Consider the following 17,885-nt stretch of genomic DNA (forward strand, 5'->3'; position numbering starts at 1 on the left):
GGGGGGAGGAGAGGAGAGAGGGGGGAGGAGAGAGAGAGGGGGGAGAGAGAGAGAGGGGGGGAGAGAGAGAGGGGGGGAGAGAGAGAGAGAGAGGGGAGAGAGAGGGGAGAGAGAGAAAGATAGAGAAAGGGGTATAGAGGGAGATATACAGAGAAAGAGGTATACACGGAGATATACAGAGAAGGGTATACAGGGAGATATACAGAGAGGTGGAGAGGTATAGAGGGAGATATACAGAGAGAGGTGAAGAGGTATAGAGGGAGATATACAGAGAAGGGTATACAGAGAGGGGTATACAGGGAGAGATACAGAGAGGGGTATACAGGGAGAGATACAGAGAGGGGTATACAGGGAGAGATACAGAGAGGGGTATACAGGGAGAGATACAGAGAGGGGTATACAGGGAGAGATACAGAGAGGGGTATACAGGGAGAGATACAGAGAGGGGTATACAGGGAGAGATACAGAGAGGGGTATACAGGGAGAGATACAGAGAGGGGTATACAGGAGAGATACAGGGAGAGATACAGAGAAGGGTATACAGGGAGAGATACAGAGAAGGGTATACAGGGAGAGATACAGAGAAGGGTATACAGGGAGAGATACAGAGAAGGGTATACAGGGAGAGATACAGAGAAGGGTATACAGGGAGAGATACAGAGAAGGGTATACAGGGAGAGATACAGAGAAGGGTATACAGGGAGAGATACAGAGAGAGGTGGAGAGATATACAGAGAGAGGTGGAGAGGTATACAGAGAGAGGTGGAGAGGAATACAGAGAGATATAAAGAGAGAGGTGGAGAGGTATACAGGGAGATATACAGAGAGAGGTGGAGAGGAATACAGAGAGATATAAAGAGAGAGGTGGAGAGGTATACAGGGAGATATACAGAGAGAGGTGGAGAGGTATACAGGGAGATATAAAGAGAGAGGTGGAGAGGTATAAAGGGAGATATACAGAGAGAGGTGGAGAGGAATACAGGGAGGTATACAGAGAGAGGTGGAGAGGTATACAGGGAGATATACAGAGAGGTGGAGAGGTATACAGGGAGATATACAGAGGAGGTGGAGAGGTATACAGGAAGATATACAGAGAGAGGTGGAGAGGAATACAGAGAGATATAAAGAGAGAGGTGGAGAGGTATACAGGGAGATATACAGAGAGAGGTGGAGAGGTATACAGAGAGATATAAAGAGAGTGGTGGAGAGGTATACAGAGAGATATAAAGAGAGAGGTGGAGAGTTATACAGGGAGATATACAGAGAGAGGTGGAGAGGTATACAGAGAGATATAAAGAGAGTGGTGGAGAGGTATACAGGGAGATATACAGAGAGAGGTGGAGAGGTATACAGGGAGATATACAGAGAGGTGGAGAGGAATACAGAGAGATATAAAGAGAGAGGTGGAGAGGTATACAGGGAGATATACAGAGAGAGGTTGGAGAGGTACACAGAGAGATATAAAGAGAGAGGTGGAGAGGTATACAGAGAGATATACAGAGAGAGGTGGAGAGGTATACAGGGAGATATACAGAGAGAGGTGGAGAGGTATACAGGGAGATATACAGAGAGAGGTGGAGAGGTATACAGGGAGATATACAGAGAGAGGTGGAGAGGTATACAGGGAGATATACAGAGAGAGTGGAGAGGTATACAGGGAGATATACAGAGAGAGGTGGAGAGGTATACAGGAGATAGACAGAGAGAGGTGGAGAGGTATACAGGGAGATATACAGAGAGAGGTGGAGAGGTATACAGGGAGATATAAAGAGAGAGGTGGAGAGGAATAGAGAGAGATATAAAGAGAGAGGTGGAGAGGTATACAGGGAGATATACAGAGAGGTGGAGAGGTATACAGGGAGATATACAGAGAGAGGTGGAGAGGTATACAGGGAGATATACAGAGAGAGGTGGAGAGGAATACAGAGAGATATAAAGAGAGAGGTGGAGAGGTATACAGGGAGATATACAGAGAGAGGTGGAGAGGTATACAGGGAGATATAAAGAGAGAGGTGGAGAGGTATACAGGGAGATACACAGAGAGAGGTGGAGAGGAATACAGGGAGGTATACAGAGAGAGGTGGAGAGGTATACAGGGAGATATACAGAGAGGTGGAGAGGTATACAGGGAGATATACAGAGAGAGGTGGAGAGGTATACAGGAAGATATACAGAGAGAGGTGGAGAGGAATACAGAGAGATATAAAGAGAGAGGTGGAGAGGTATACAGGGAGATATACAGAGAGAGGTGGAGAGGTATACAGAGAGATATAAAGAGAGAGGTGGAGAGTTATACAGGGAGATATACAGAGAGAGGTGGAGAGGTATACAGGGAGATATACAGAGAGAGGTGGAGAGGAATACAGAGAGATATAAAGAGAGAGGTGGAGAGGTATACAGGGAGATATACAGAGAGAGGTGGAGAGGTATACAGGGAGATATACAGAGAGAGGTGGAGAGGTATACAGAGAGATATAAAGAGAGAGGTGGAGAGGTATACAGGGAGATATACAGAGAGAGGTGGAGAGGAATACAGAGAGATATAAAGAGAGAGGTGGAGAGGTATACAGGGAGATATACAGAGAGAGGTGGAGAGGTATACAGGGAGATATACAGAGAGAGGTGGAGAGGAATACAGAGAGATATAAAGAGAGAGGTGGAGAGGAATACAGGGAGATATAAAGAGAGAGGTGGAGAGGAATACAGGGAGATATACAGAGAGAGGTGGAGAGGTATACAGGGAGATATACAGAGAGGTGGAGAGGTATACAGGGAGATATACAGAGAGAGGTGGAGAGGTATACAGGGAGATATACAGAGAGAGGTGGAGAGGTATACAGGGAGATATACAGAGAGAGGTGGAGAGGTATACAGGGAGATATACAGAGAGAGGTGGAGAGGTATACAGGGAGATATACAGAGAGAGGTGGAGAGGTATACAGGGAGATATACAGAGAGAGGTGGAGAGGTATACAGGGAGATATACAGAGAGAGGTGGAGAGGTATACAGGGAGATATACAGAGAGGTGGAGAGGTATACAGGGAGATATACAGAGAGAGGTGGAGAGGTATACAGGGAGATATAAAGAGAGAGGTGGAGAGGAATAGAGAGAGATATAAAGAGAGAGGTGGAGAGGTATACAGGGAGATATACAGAGAGGTGGAGAGGTATACAGGGAGATATACAGAGAGGTGGAGAGGTATACAGGGAGATATACAGAGAGGTGGAGAGGTATACAGGGAGATATACAGAGAGGTGGAGAGGTATACAGGGAGATATACAGAGAGAGGTGGAGAGGTATACAGGGAGATATACAGAGAGAGGTGGAGAGGTATACAGGGAGATATACAGAGAGAGGTGGAGAGGAATACAGAGAGATATAAAGAGAGAGGTGGAGAGGTATACAGGGAGATATACAGAGAGAGGTGGAGAGGAATACAGAGAGATATAAAGAGAGAGGTGGAGAGGTATACAGGGCGATATACAGAGAGAGGTGGAGAGGTATACAGGGAGATATAAAGAGAGAGGTGGAGAGGTATACAGGGAGAAATACAGAGAGAGGTGGAGAGGTATACAGGGAGAAATACAGAGAGAGGTGGAGAGGAATACAGGGAGGTATACAGAGAGAGGTGGAGAGGTATACAGGGAGATATACAGAGAGGTGGAGAGGTATACAGGGAGATATACAGAGAGAGGTGGAGAGGTATACAGGGAGATATACAGAGAGAGGTGGAGAGGTATACAGGGAGATATACAGAGAGAGGTGGAGAGGTATACAGGAAGATATACAGAGAGAGGTGGAGAGGTATACAGGAAGATATACAGAGAGAGGTGGAGAGGAATACAGAGAGATATAAAGAGAGAGGTGGAGAGGTATACAGGGAGATATACAGAGAGAGGTGGAGAGGTATACAGAGAGATATAAAGAGAGAGGTGGAGAGTTATACAGGGAGATATACAGAGAGAGGTGGAGAGGTATACAGAGAGATATAAAGAGAGTGGTGGAGAGGTATACAGGGAGATATACAGAGAGAGGTGGAGAGGTATACAGGGAGATATACAGAGAGAGGTGGAGAGGAATACAGAGAGATATAAAGAGAGAGGTGGAGAGGTATACAGGGAGATATACAGAGAGAGGTGGAGAGGTATACAGAGAGATATAAAGAGAGAGGTGGAGAGGTATACAGAGAGATATACAGAGAGAGGTGGAGAGGTATACAGGAAGATATACAGAGAGAGGTGGAGAGGAATACAGAGAGATATAAAGAGAGAGGTGGAGAGGTATACAGGGAGATATACAGAGAGAGGTGGAGAGGTATACAGAGAGATATAAAGAGAGAGGTGGAGAGGAATACAGAGAGATATACAGAGAGAGGTGGAGAGGTATACAGGAAGATATACAGAGAGAGGTGGAGAGGAATACAGAGAGATATAAAGAGAGAGGTGGAGAGGTATACAGGGAGATATACAGAGAGAGGTGGAGAGGTATACAGAGAGATATAAAGAGAGAGGTGGAGAGGAATACAGAGAGATATACAGAGAGAGGTGGAGAGGTATACAGGAAGATATACAGAGAGAGGTGGAGAGGAATACAGAGAGATATAAAGAGAGAGGTGGAGAGGTATACAGGGAGATATACAGAGAGAGGTGGAGAGGTATACAGGGAGATATACAGAGAGGTGGAGAGGTATACAGGGAGATATACAGAGAGGTGGAGAGGTATACAGGGAGATATACAGAGAGAGGTGGAGAGGTATACAGGGAGATATACAGAGAGAGGTGGAGAGGTATACAGGGAGATATACAGAGAGAGGTGGAGAGGTATACAGGGAGATATAAAGAGAGAGGTGGAGAGGAATAGAGAGAGATATAAAGAGAGAGGTGGAGAGGTATACAGGGAGATATACAGAGAGGTGGAGAGGTATACAGGGAGATATACAGAGAGGTGGAGAGGTATACAGGGAGATATACAGAGAGAGGTGGAGAGGAATACAGAGAGATATAAAGAGAGAGGTGGAGAGGTATACAGGGAGATATACAGAGAGGTGGAGAGGTATACAGGGAGATATACAGAGAGGTGGAGAGGTATACAGGGAGATATACAGAGAGAGGTGGAGAGGTATACAGGGAGATATACAGAGAGAGGTGGAGAGGTATACAGGGAGATATACAGAGAGAGGTGGAGAGGTATACAGGGAGATATACAGAGAGAGGTGGAGAGGTATACAGGGAGATATAAAGAGAGAGGTGGAGAGGAATAGAGAGAGATATAAAGAGAGAGGTGGAGAGGTATACAGGGAGATATACAGAGAGGTGGAGAGGTATACAGGGAGATATACAGAGAGGTATACAGGGAGATATACAGAGAGAGGTGGAGAGGAATACAGAGAGATATAAAGAGAGAGGTGGAGAGGTATACAGGGAGATATACAGAGAGGTGGAGAGGTATACAGGGAGATATACAGAGAGGTGGAGAGGTATACAGGGAGATATACAGAGAGAGGTGGAGAGGTATACAGGGAGATATACAGAGAGAGGTGGAGAGGTATACAGGGAGATATACAGAGAGAGGTGGAGAGGTATACAGGGAGATATACAGAGAGAGGTGGAGAGGTATACAGGGAGATATAAAGAGAGAGGTGGAGAGGTATACAGGGAGATATAAAGAGAGAGGTGGAGAGGAATAGAGAGAGATATAAAGAGAGAGGTGGAGAGGTATACAGGGAGATATACAGAGAGAGGTGGAGAGGAATACAGAGAGATATAAAGAGAGAGGTGGAGAGGTATACAGGGAGATATACAGAGAGAGGTGGAGAGGAATACAGAGAGATATAAAGAGAGAGGTGGAGAGGTATACAGGGAGATATACAGAGAGAGGTGGAGAGGAATACAGAGAGATATACAGAGAGAGGTGGAGAGGTATACAGGGAGATATACAGAGAGGTGGAGAGGTATACAGGGAGATATACAGAGAGGTGGAGAGGTATACAGGGAGATATACAGAGAGAGGTGGAGAGGTATACAGGGAGATATACAGAGAGAGGTGGAGAGGTATACAGGGAGATATACAGAGAGAGGTGGAGAGGTATACAGAGAGATATAAAGAGAGAGGTGGAGAGGTATACAGGGAGATATACAGAGAGAGGTGGAGAGGTATACAGGGAGATATAAAGAGAGAGGTGGAGAGGTATACAGGGAGAAATACAGAGAGAGGTGGAGAGGAATACAGAGAGATATAAAGAGAGAGGTGGAGAGGTATACAGGGAGATATACAGAGAGAGGTGGAGAGGTATACAGGGAGATATACAGAGAGAGGTGGAGAGGTATACAGGAAGATATACAGAGAGAGGTGGAGAGGTATACAGAGAGATATAAAGAGAGAGGTGGAGAGTTATACAGGGAGATATACAGAGAGAGGTGGAGAGGTATACAGAGAGATATAAAGAGAGTGGTGGAGAGGTATACAGGGAGATATACAGAGAGAGGTGGAGAGGTATACAGGGAGATATACAGAGAGGTGGAGAGGTATACAGGGAGATATACAGAGAGGTGGAGAGGTATACAGGGAGATATACAGAGAGAGGTGGAGAGGTATACAGGAAGATATACAGAGAGAGGTGGAGAGGTATACAGGAAGATATACAGAGAGAGGTGGAGAGGTATACAGAGAGATATAAAGAGAGAGGTGGAGAGTTATACAGGGAGATATACAGAGAGAGGTGGAGAGGTATACAGAGAGATATAAAGAGAGTGGTGGAGAGGTATACAGGGAGATATACAGAGAGAGGTGGAGAGGAATACAGAGAGATATAAAGAGAGAGGTGGAGAGGTATACAGGGAGATATACAGAGAGAGGTGGAGAGGTATACAGAGAGATATAAAGAGAGAGGTGGAGAGGTATACAGAGAGATATAAAGAGAGTGGTGGAGAGGTATACAGGGAGATATACAGAGAGAGGTATACAGGGAGATATACAGAGAGAGGTGGAGAGGAATACAGAGAGATATAAAGAGAGAGGTGGAGAGGTATACAGGGAGATATACAGAGAGAGGTGGAGAGGTATACAGAGAGATATAAAGAGAGAGGTGGAGAGGTATACAGAGAGATATACAGAGAGAGGTGGAGAGGTATACAGGAAGATATACAGAGAGAGGTGGAGAGGTATACAGAGAGATATAAAGAGAGAGGTGGAGAGGAATACAGAGAGATATACAGAGAGAGGTGGAGAGGTATACAGAGAGATATAAAGAGAGAGGTGGAGAGGTATACAGGGAGATATACAGAGAGAGGTGGAGAGGAATACAGAGAGATATAAAGAGAGAGGTGGAGAGGTATACAGGGAGATATACAGAGAGAGGTGGAGAGGTATACAGGGAGATATAAAGAGAGAGGTGGAGAGGTATACAGGGAGATATACAGAGAGAGGTGGAGAGGAATACAGAGAGATATAAAGAGAGAGGTGGAGAGGTATACAGGGAGATATACAGAGAGGTGGAGAGGTATACAGGGAGATATACAGAGAGAGGTGGAGAGGTATACAGGGAGATATACAGAGAGAGGTGGAGAGGTATACAGGGAGATATACAGAGAGAGGTGGAGAGGTATACAGGGAGATATACAGAGAGAGGTGGAGAGGTATACAGGGAGATATACAGAGAGGTGGAGAGGTATACAGGGAGATATACAGAGAGAGGTGGAGAGGTATACAGGGAGATATACAGAGAGAGGTGGAGAGGAATACAGAGAGATATAAAGAGAGAGGTGGAGAGGTATACAGGGAGATATACAGAGAGGTGGAGAGGTATACAGGGAGATATACAGAGAGAGGTGGAGAGGTATACAGGGAGATATACAGAGAGAGGTGGAGAGGTATACAGGGAGATATACAGAGAGAGGTGGAGAGGTATACAGGGAGATATACAGAGAGAGGTGGAGAGGTATACAGGGAGATATAAAGAGAGAGGTGGAGAGGAATACAGGGAGAGGTATACAGAGAGAGGTGGAGAGGTATACAGAGAGAAAGTAACAGAGAAGATATAATATGAAAGAAGATTGATGGAGGGAGAGACCTTCGGGGTGAAAACGTGTGATCTGCTCTGCTCTGCCTGCAGCCTCCTATTCACTTCTATTCATTTCACGTTCCCGCCCTCGATTTCCTGCTTCCTGGTCACATGTTTCCTGTGACATCACAAGGTTAATCTGCAGGATGGGAACTAGCCACTACCGTGAGATGACCTTTGGATTTTCAGTCTCAGAGACTTTCATTTCTCTCTTCTGCTGTCAGCGATGGCGTCTGCTGATGTGAGACAAGAGCTGGACTGTTCCATCTGTCTGGACATTTATACAGATCCTGTAAACCTGAGATGTGGTCACAACTTCTGCCAGGTCTGTATTGATTGTGTGTTGGATACACAGGAGAGATCTGGAGGTTATTCCTGTCCTCAGTGCAGAGAAGAGTTCCAGGATCGGCCTGTACTGCAGAGGAACATAACACTACGTAACATAGTGGAGGCTTTCCGATCTACTCAGCTGGAAGAAGGGAAGACTGGAATCTTCTGTACTTACTGCTATCACTCTCCTGTACCTGCTGTTAAATCCTGTCTGCATTGTGAAGCTTCTTTGTGTGATAATCACCTGAGAGTCCACAGCAAGTCACCAGAACATGTCCTTACTGATCCCACCACTTCCATGGAGAAGAGAAAATGCTCCATCCATAGAGAACTTGTTAAATATTACTGCACTGAGGACTCTGCCTGTATCTGTGTGTCCTGCAGTTTGGCCGGAGAACACCGGGGACACAAGGTGGAGACTCTGGATGAGGCCTCTGAGAAGAAGATACAGAAACTGAGAAATGTTCTACAGAAACTGATGACAGAGAGAGAGGAGACGGAGAAAAGAGTCCAGAGTCTGCAGGATCGCAGGAGAAAAGTACAAGAAAAATCAGCTGATCTAACAGAGAGAGTCACTGCCCTGTTCATAGAGCTCAGGAGACATCTGGAGGACCTGGAGAAGAGAGTCCTGAGGAACATCTCCAGCCAGGAAGAGCAGATCTCATTGTCTGATCTGATCCATCAGCTGGAAATAAAGAAGGAGGATCTGTCCAGGAAGATGGAGGACATTGAGGAGCTGTGTAACATGACTGACCCACTGACTGTCCTACAGGAATCAGACACAGGGGACTTGTGTGATACTGAGGAGGGAGATGATGAGGACAGAGAGAGACATGATAGACTCCTCCATGATGGAGGGGATCTGGATGTGTCTGGAATCTCACACACATTACACACAGGGTTATCTGATATGATAAAAGGGGTAAATGTATTCTTCTATATACAGGAAGCTTCAGACATATTACTGGATGTGAACACAGCTCAGAATAATCTACTGATATCAGATGACATGAAAACTGTATCCAGGTCAGATATAAAGCAGAATCATCCAGAAACACCGGAGAGATTTCAGTTCTGGGCCCAGGTATTAAGCAGTCAGAGATTTTCCTCGGGGCGACATTACTGGGAAGTGGATGTCAGTGAGGCAGAACAATACATAGTCGGGATGTGTTATCCCAGTATAGAGAGGGGAGGATGGCAGTCAGGGATTGGATATAATAACAAGTCCTGGGGTTTGCACAGGTATAGAGGTGTGTGTTATCTAAGACATGACAATAAACAGATCAGAATATCTCCCGATCTCTCCAGTAACAGAGTCAGGATCTATGTGGATTATGAGGCCGGGCAGCTGTCCTTTTATGATCTGTGTGACCCGATCCGACACCTCCACACCTTCACCACCACCTTCACTGAGCCCCTCCATGCCGGGTTATATGTAAGAGAAGGTTCTATAACAATATCTGGGGGTGAAAGGCGACGTGAGAAATAATAATATAACAGAAAATCTGCCCAAACCTGCTGACATCACAGAAATCTGAATCTGATTATTTGTAACTAATGGAATAATGCAGAAGATTCATATTCCATATGTCATAAATCTAAAGGTTCCCAACACAAACAGTCACAGCATTGAGAAATCTCAGCACAGGAAAGTGTGATTTATTCTCTTATAGTGACAATAATAAGATTTGGGGTTTTCAGGGGTTCATTAAGGGCCAGTTCACACCACATGCAATCCAGTGCGTTTTTTTTTCTGCATCAAAAAACGCATAGAAAGTAGGTTATATGGTTTTCAATGGCATCGTTCACACCAGTGCTTGCAGTTCCAGTGCGTTTCAGTTGCAGAAAAAAAAGTAGAAGATGCTGCATTTTTTCTGCACTGGACTGTACTGGAACGCTGTAAAAAGCATCAAAAACTCACGGGAACGCACCAAAAACGCACTGCAACACCCATGTTCTTATTTAAGGTTAAGAAAAAAAAGGAGGGGAACTGGACTGGACTGCATCAAAAATGCGCATTTAAAAAAGCATCTGGAGCGCATCCGGACTGCGTTTCTATGATGTAAACTGGCCCGGATGTGTTCCAGGTGCTTTTCTGCATGTGCGTTTTTGATGCATTCCAGTGCGTTTTTGATGCAGTCCAGTGCTTTTTTTTTCCCCCACTTTTTTCTTAACCATAAATAAGGACAAGTGTGTTGCAATGCGTTTTTGGTGCATTCCGGTGCGTTTTTGATGCGTTTTACAGCGTTCCTGTTCAGTCCAGTGCAGGAAAAATGCAGCATGTTCTACTTTTTTTTCTGCAACTGGAACGCACTGGAACTGCAAGCACTGGTGTGAACGATGCCATTGAAAACCATATAACCTACTTTCTATGCATTTTTGATGCAGAAAAAAACCGCACTGGACTGCATGTGGTGTGAACCGGCCCTAAGTGTTAGTGGTCAGGATAAGATTATTATCATTGATTATAATTTGAATGATTATTCTAAATTTGCAGAAAATGTAATGTACACTATTGCAGCTTGCCAATACTTAGATGTGCTGACTGCATTGGTTTTCTTTTTTCAGTCTTTTTTTTTTTTGCAGTTTTTACCTAGAGATCCTGCCAGTAACACACTTCCTGTCCTAGGATGACACCACTCACTCATGGTACTGTACACTGTAGATTTTTAGGTACTGTCGTTTTTTGGCGCCATTCCACGAGCGTACGCAGTTTTAAAGCATGACATGTTGGGTATCTATTTACTCAGCATAACATCATCTTTTATATTTCACCATATGGGTAATATATTGTGTTTTAAAATTGTGTGTGTATTAAAATACATTACTTTTTTTTTTTTCTCAAAAAAATTTGCATTTAAAAAGACGCTGTGCAAATATAAAAATATGCAACACCCACCATTTTATTCTCTAGGGCCTCTGCTTTAAACAATCTATGATGTTTGGGGGCTCTGGGCAGTTTTCTAGCAAAACAATGCTGATTTTTACATATAGGAGAGGAATGTCAGAATTGGCCCGGACTGGAAGCGGTTAATATCAGACTGCAGAGTGCACAGGACAGCACTGGATTTCTGGCAGGATTCACAGGGGGATTTGTACACTAATTGAATAGCTATAACAATATTCTTTCAAGTGTATATTTAATAGACCAAAGTAAAGGAAATGAGTAAAGTTGGTTGTTATCTTCATTGTGGTTTATTGTTGCTGTCAGACAGAAGTGTACAAAGCTGTAAAGCTCTAATTGGCTCAGAGTGCTGCCCCTCCCCCCATGCTGCTGTGTAGGTGATTACAGGAAGTGATATCAGGACCAATTCAGATATATACAACAGTTCTATGCTTAAAAATAAGCTTTTTAATGAATACATAATTGCATTAAAGTAGAACTGAAGGCAAAACTTGTTTTTTCATTTTGGATAGATCAAGGGAGGGTTATAACCCCGTCAGATTTTTTTTTTTCTGCCATCTGTGTCCCATTGTTGAGATTTCCCTTCACTTCCTGTCCCATAGCCAAACAGGAAGTGAGAGGAAATCCCTGTAAATCAAGGGAATTTCTTGGGACCCCCCCAGGTCACGGCGATTTTTTAGTAAAATACGTGCATCCCACCCCTGATGACTGGCAGGAAACCAAGAAACGCGTTGGGTTGTAAACTAAGGGTGCCGAGCTAAGCCTATTCTTATCTTGAGTTCAATTAACTTTTTCTCTGATTTTGTATTCTTATCGTGTGATTTATGTAAAATTTGGATTGTCATATATTTTTTGACTCTCGTATTTTTCTGCAAGAATTGTATCAGTTAATGTCCCTTGATTTGTCTGCATAAAATTGTGATTATTAATACAAACATTTCATCTTTTATGATTGTGCCTGTATTCTATTTATTCTACTTGTGTAGGCCTAAAACAATCATGGACAACCCGGACGGGTTAACGACATCAAACTAAATCCAAATGAATATAATTGAATGTATATTTATCACCTACAATGACATGCTTCATTTAAAGTCCCATCTCCGTTCTCCAATTTTCTGTAATATAACCAGGGATGGAAGCATGCCATTGATACATGAAGGTAGTGAGAGGCCACGTTTTCTTCATTAGAATCAAAGCAGGTTTAAGAATTCGGTTAAATTCAAATTTGAATTACGATATTTTGGAACAAATTTTATTTCATTATTTTGGAGGATTCCTTTACATTTGCATTACTGATAAGGTTTATTTCAAATATGTGAAGTGTTCAATATTATAAAAGAAATATCTAAATTCAACATTTTGCTGCGTACATGTACAATACTGTGCAAAAGTTTTAGGCAGGTGTGAGGAAATAATGTGAAGTACAAATGCTTTCAAATATATACAATACAGCCGTGGCCAGGGGCATTGCTAGGTCTACAAAAGATCTGGGGCTAGAGCCCATAGCAATGTAGTAAAGAAAGTCATACGCTTGGGCGGGCATACACATGTATATAATATACGTGTGTGTGTATATATCCCCAGAGAGCCCCCCCCTTACATCAGGGTCCCCAGGGAGCCTCCCCTACATTAGGATCCCCAGAGAGCCTCCCCCTTGCATCAAGGTTCCCAGAGAGCCTCCTCCTTGCATCAGGATGCCCAGAGAGCCCCCCTTAAATCAGGGTCCCCATAGGGCCTCCCACTTACATCAGGGTCCCCAGAGAGCCTCCCCTCCCCTGGGGACCCCTGTAGAGACTCTGGGCTACGAGCCCGAGATTCTAGGCTATAGCCCCAGAAGCCACCCCCTAGCGATGCCACTGGCTGTGGCCAATAGTTTTGAGAATGACACAAATATTCATTTTCACAAAGTCTGCTGCCTCTGTTTTTTATGATGGTGATTTGCATATTCTACAGAATGTTATTTAGAGTGACCAGATTTGTCCCTCTTTGCCATGAAAATGAACTTGATCCCATAAAAAAAACATTTCCACTGCATTTGTGAAGAAGACTTCAGGGCGTCCAAGAAAGTCCACCAAGCGCCAGGACCGTCTTCTACAGTCGATCAAGCTGCGGGATCGGGGGCACCACCAGGGCAGAGCTTGCTCAGGAATGGCAGCAGGCAGGTGTGAGGACATCGGCACACACAGTGAGGAGAAGACTTTTGGAGGATGGTCTGGTGTCAAGAAGGGCAGCAAAGAAGCCACTTCTCTCCAGGAAAAACATCAGACAGACTGATATTCTGAAAAAGGTACAGGGATTGGACTGCTGAGGATTGGGGTAAAGTCATTTCCTCCGATGAATCCCCTTTTTGGTTGTTTGGGGCATCCGGAAAAACCTTGTCGGGAGAAGAAAAGGTGAGCGCCACCATCAGTCCTGTGTCATGCCAACAGTAAAGCCTCCTGAGACCATTCATGTGTGGGGTCTCTTCTCAGACAAGGGAGTGGGCTCACTCACAATTTTGCCTAAGAACATGAATAAAGAATGGTACAAAAACATCCTCCGAGAGCAACTTCTCCCAACCATCCAATAATAGTTTGGTGAGGAACAATGCCTTTTCCAGCATGGTGGAGCACCTTGCCAAAAGGCAAAAGTGATAACTAAGTGGCTTGGGGAACAAAACATCAACATTTTGGCTCCATGGCCAGTAAACCCCCCCCAGACCTTAATCCCATTGAGAACTTGTGGTCAATCCTCAAGAGACGGGTGAACAAAAAAACACAAATTCTGACAAACTCCAAGCATTGACTAGACTCCAAGCATTGACATGAATGGGCTGCCTTTATTCAGGATGTGACCCAGAAATTGATTGACAGCATGCCAGGGCCAATTGCAGAGGTCTTGAAAAAGAAGGGTCAACACTGCAAATACTGACTCTTTGCATAAACTTAATGTAATTGTCAATAAAAGCCTTTGACATACCATAGTAACATCTGACAAAAAGATCTAAAAACACTGAAGCAGCAGACTTTGTGAAAATTAATATTTGTGTCATTCTCAAAACCACAGCTGTATATTACCAAAAGTATTGGGACGCCTGCCTTTACACACACCTCCCAGTCTTAATCTGTAGGGTTCAATATTGAGTTGTCGCACCCTTTGCAGCTATAACAGCTTTAACTCTTCTGGGAAGGCTGTCCACAAGGTTTAGAAGTGTGTCTATGGGAACGTTTGACCACTCCTCCAGAAGTGCATTTGTGAAGTCAGGCATTGACGTGGATGAGAAGGTCTGGCTCACAATCTTCACTCTAATTCATGCCAAAGGTGTTCTATCGGGTTGAGGTCAGGACTCTGTGCAGGTCAGTCAAGTTTCTCCACCCCAAACTCGCTCATCCATGTCTTTATGAACCTTGCTTTGTGCACTGGTGCACAGTGATGTTGGAACAAGAAGGGGCCATCCCCAAACTGTTCCCACAAAGTTGGGAGCATTAAATTGTCCAAAATGTCTTGGTATGCTGACGCCTTAAGAGCCATGGTCCCCTTCCACCACTGCCAGGTGAGACATTAAGCGGTGGTCACCATTTGGAGATGCAATCCCAGACCAAGTTTCAAGCTGATTTATAAGTCTTGTTATATTTAGGACTCTTATGCCCCGTACACACGATCGGACATTGATCGGACATTCCGACAACAAAATCCATGGATTTTTTCAGACGGATGTTGGCTCAAACTTGTCTTGCATACACACGGTCGCACAAAGTTGTTGGAAAATCTGATCGTTCTGAACACGGTGACATAAAACACGTACATCGGAACTATAAATGGGGCAGTAGCTAATAGCTTTCGTCTCTTAATTTATTCTGAGCATGCGTGGCACTTTGTGCATCGGATTTGTGTACACACGATCGGTATTTAACCAATCGGATTTTGTTGTCGGAAAATTTTATATCCTGCTCTTAAACTTTGTGTGTCAGAATTTCCGACGGAAAAAGTCCGATGGAGCCCACACACGATCGGAATTTCCGACAACACAATATGATTGCACTTTTTCTGTCGGAAAATCCGACCGTGTGTACGGGGCATTACAGTTACAGTGGGGATGGAAAGTATTCAGACCCCCTTAAATGTTTCATTCTTTGTTATATTGCAGCCATTTGCTAAAATCATTTAAGTTCATTTTTTTCCTCATTGACCACTTGCCGACTGCCTAACGCAGATATACTGCGGCAGAATGGCATAGGCAGGCAAAATCACGTACCTGGTACGTGATCTGCTTCCCGTGGTGCCCGAGGCAGTCGGCTTCGTTAGGGGAGCGATCCGAGGTGAGGGGGAGACCACTTATTCGTGCCCATCCCCTCGCAATCGCTCCCAACGAATGAAAATCTTCCTCTGCTGCTGTAATGTAAACAGCAGCAGAGGAAGTGATGTCATCTCTCCTCGCGTCGGTATTTTCCGTTTTAACCCCTTGATCACCCCACATCGCCAGTGTCACTAAGCAATCGTTTTTCTGATCGCTGTATTAGTGTCACTGGTGACGCTAGTTAGGGAGACAAGTATTTAGGTTCGCCGTCAGCGTTTTATAGCGACAGAGACCCCCATATACTACCTAATAAAGGTTTTAACCCCTTGATTGCCCCCTAGTTAACCCTTTCACCAGTGATCACCGTATAACTGTTACGGGTGACGCTGGTTAGTTAGTTTATTTTTTATAGTGTCAGGGAACCCGCCGTTAATTACCTAATAAAGGTTTAATCCCCTGATCGCCCGGCGGTGATATAACTTAGGTTTTAGGGTCAGATAGGGTCTGCGTCGCCCCAGGCAGCATCAGGTTAGTGCCAGCAGCGATAACACCCATGCACGCAGCATACGCCTCCCTTAGTGGTATAGTATCTGAACGGATCAATATCTGATCCGATCAGATCTATACTAGCGTCCCCAGCAGTTTAGGGTTCCCAAAAACACAGTGCTAGCGGGATCAGCCCAGATACCTGCTAGCACCTGCGTTTTGCCCCTCCGCCCAGCCCAGCCCACCCAAGTGCAGTATCGATCGATCACTGTCACTTACAAAACACTAAACGCATAACTGCAGCGTTCGCAGAGTCAGGACTGATCCCTGTGATCGCTAACAGTTTTTTTGGTAGCGTTTTAGTGAACTGGCAAGCACCAGCGGCCTAGTATACCCCGGTTGTAGTCAAACCAGCACTGCAGTAACACTTGGTGACGTGGCGAGTCCCATAAGTGCAGTTCAAGCTGGTGAGGTGGCAAGCACAAGTAGTGTCCCGCTGCCACCAAGAAGACAAACACAGGCCCGTCGTGCCCATAGTGCCCTTCCTGTTGCATTTGCCAATCCTAATTGGGAAACCACCACTTCTGCAGCGCCCGTAATTCCCCCATTCACATCCCCAACCAAATGCAGTCGGCTGCATGAGAGGCATTTTCTTTATGTCATCCCGAGTACCCCTACCCAACGAACCCCCCCAAAAAAGATGTCGTGTCTGCAGCAAGCCTGTCCTGATAATCCTGGTCTTTGCATTGGTGAATGTTTTGAACACTACCATACACTAGTTGAGTATTAGCGTAGGGTACAGCATTGCACAGACTAGGCACACTTTCACAGGGTCTCCCAAGATACCATCGAGAGACCCGAACCTGGAACCGGTTATAGTTATAAAAGTCACAGTTACAAAAAAAAGTGTAAAAACAAAAAAAACACAAAAAAATATATAAAATTAAAAAAACAAAAATAGTTGTCGTTTTATTGTTCTCTCTCTCTCTCTATTCTCTCTCTATTGTTCTGCTCTTTTTTACTGTATTCTATTCTGCAATGTTTTATTGTTATTATGTTTTATCATGTTTGCTTTTCAGGTATGCAATTTTTTAAAATTTACTGTTTACTGTGTTTTATTGTTAACAATTTTTTTGTTTTCAGGTACGCCATTCAGCTGCAGTGTGGATTTATTTATCTTGACAGCAACAGCGTTTGCTCCCACGATATATAAAGCCGTGACTCCAGCGCTGTCGGAGGTGATATATGCCGAAGCATGGGGGCAGCAGGGGCGGAGGAGCGATTTGCTCCTACCTTTTTCGGGAGAATGCCCCCCTGCTTCGGCATATATAAATGATGTATGCCCATCATTAGAAGTTGGTGAATGAAGGGAGGTATTCTAATGGTGGACATACCCACCGATCAATCTCTTTTTTTCGTTCAGCCCACAGGCTGCATGAAAAAAAAAAGATTACAATATATTCCCAACAAGGACCAGCAACGTAATGGTATGTTGCTGGACTTTCAGTGGTTATACCAGAATGATGCCTGCAGGTTTAGGTATCATCTTGGTATCAGTCGGCTTTCATGTAAAAGCAATCCTAGCGGCTAATTAGCCTCTAGACTACTTTTACAAGCAGTGGGAGGGAATGCCCCCCACCGTCTTCCATGATTTCTCTGGCTCTCCTGCCCCAACAGGGAACCTAAGAATGCAGCCGGTGATTCAGCCAGCTGACCATAGAGCTGGTCAGAGACCAGAGTGGCTCCTAACATATCTATGGCCTAAGAAACTGGAAGCTACGAGCATTTCATGACTTAGATTTCGCCGGATGTAAACAGCGCCAT

The 17,885-nt window shown here is 44.5% G+C and overlaps 1 protein-coding gene across 1 annotated transcript in view; it reads left to right on the forward strand.

The window, feature by feature from the left end:
- Nucleotides 1-8,102: 8,102 nt before the first annotated feature.
- Nucleotides 8,103-17,885, forward strand: part of LOC141146094 (uncharacterized) — a 48,520-nt gene continuing 38,737 nt past the window's right edge. The window contains exon 1 of the mRNA XM_073632848.1: nt 8,103-9,869. Within this exon, the coding sequence (XP_073488949.1) occupies nt 8,288-9,869 (1,582 nt within the window). The 5' untranslated portion in view covers nt 8,103-8,287. The remainder of the gene's footprint in view (nt 9,870-17,885) is intronic.

The sequence above is a fragment of the Aquarana catesbeiana genome, linkage group LG05 (assembly GCF_042186555.1).
Source record: "Aquarana catesbeiana isolate 2022-GZ linkage group LG05, ASM4218655v1, whole genome shotgun sequence".
Classification (NCBI taxonomy): domain Eukaryota; kingdom Metazoa; phylum Chordata; class Amphibia; order Anura; family Ranidae; genus Aquarana; species Aquarana catesbeiana.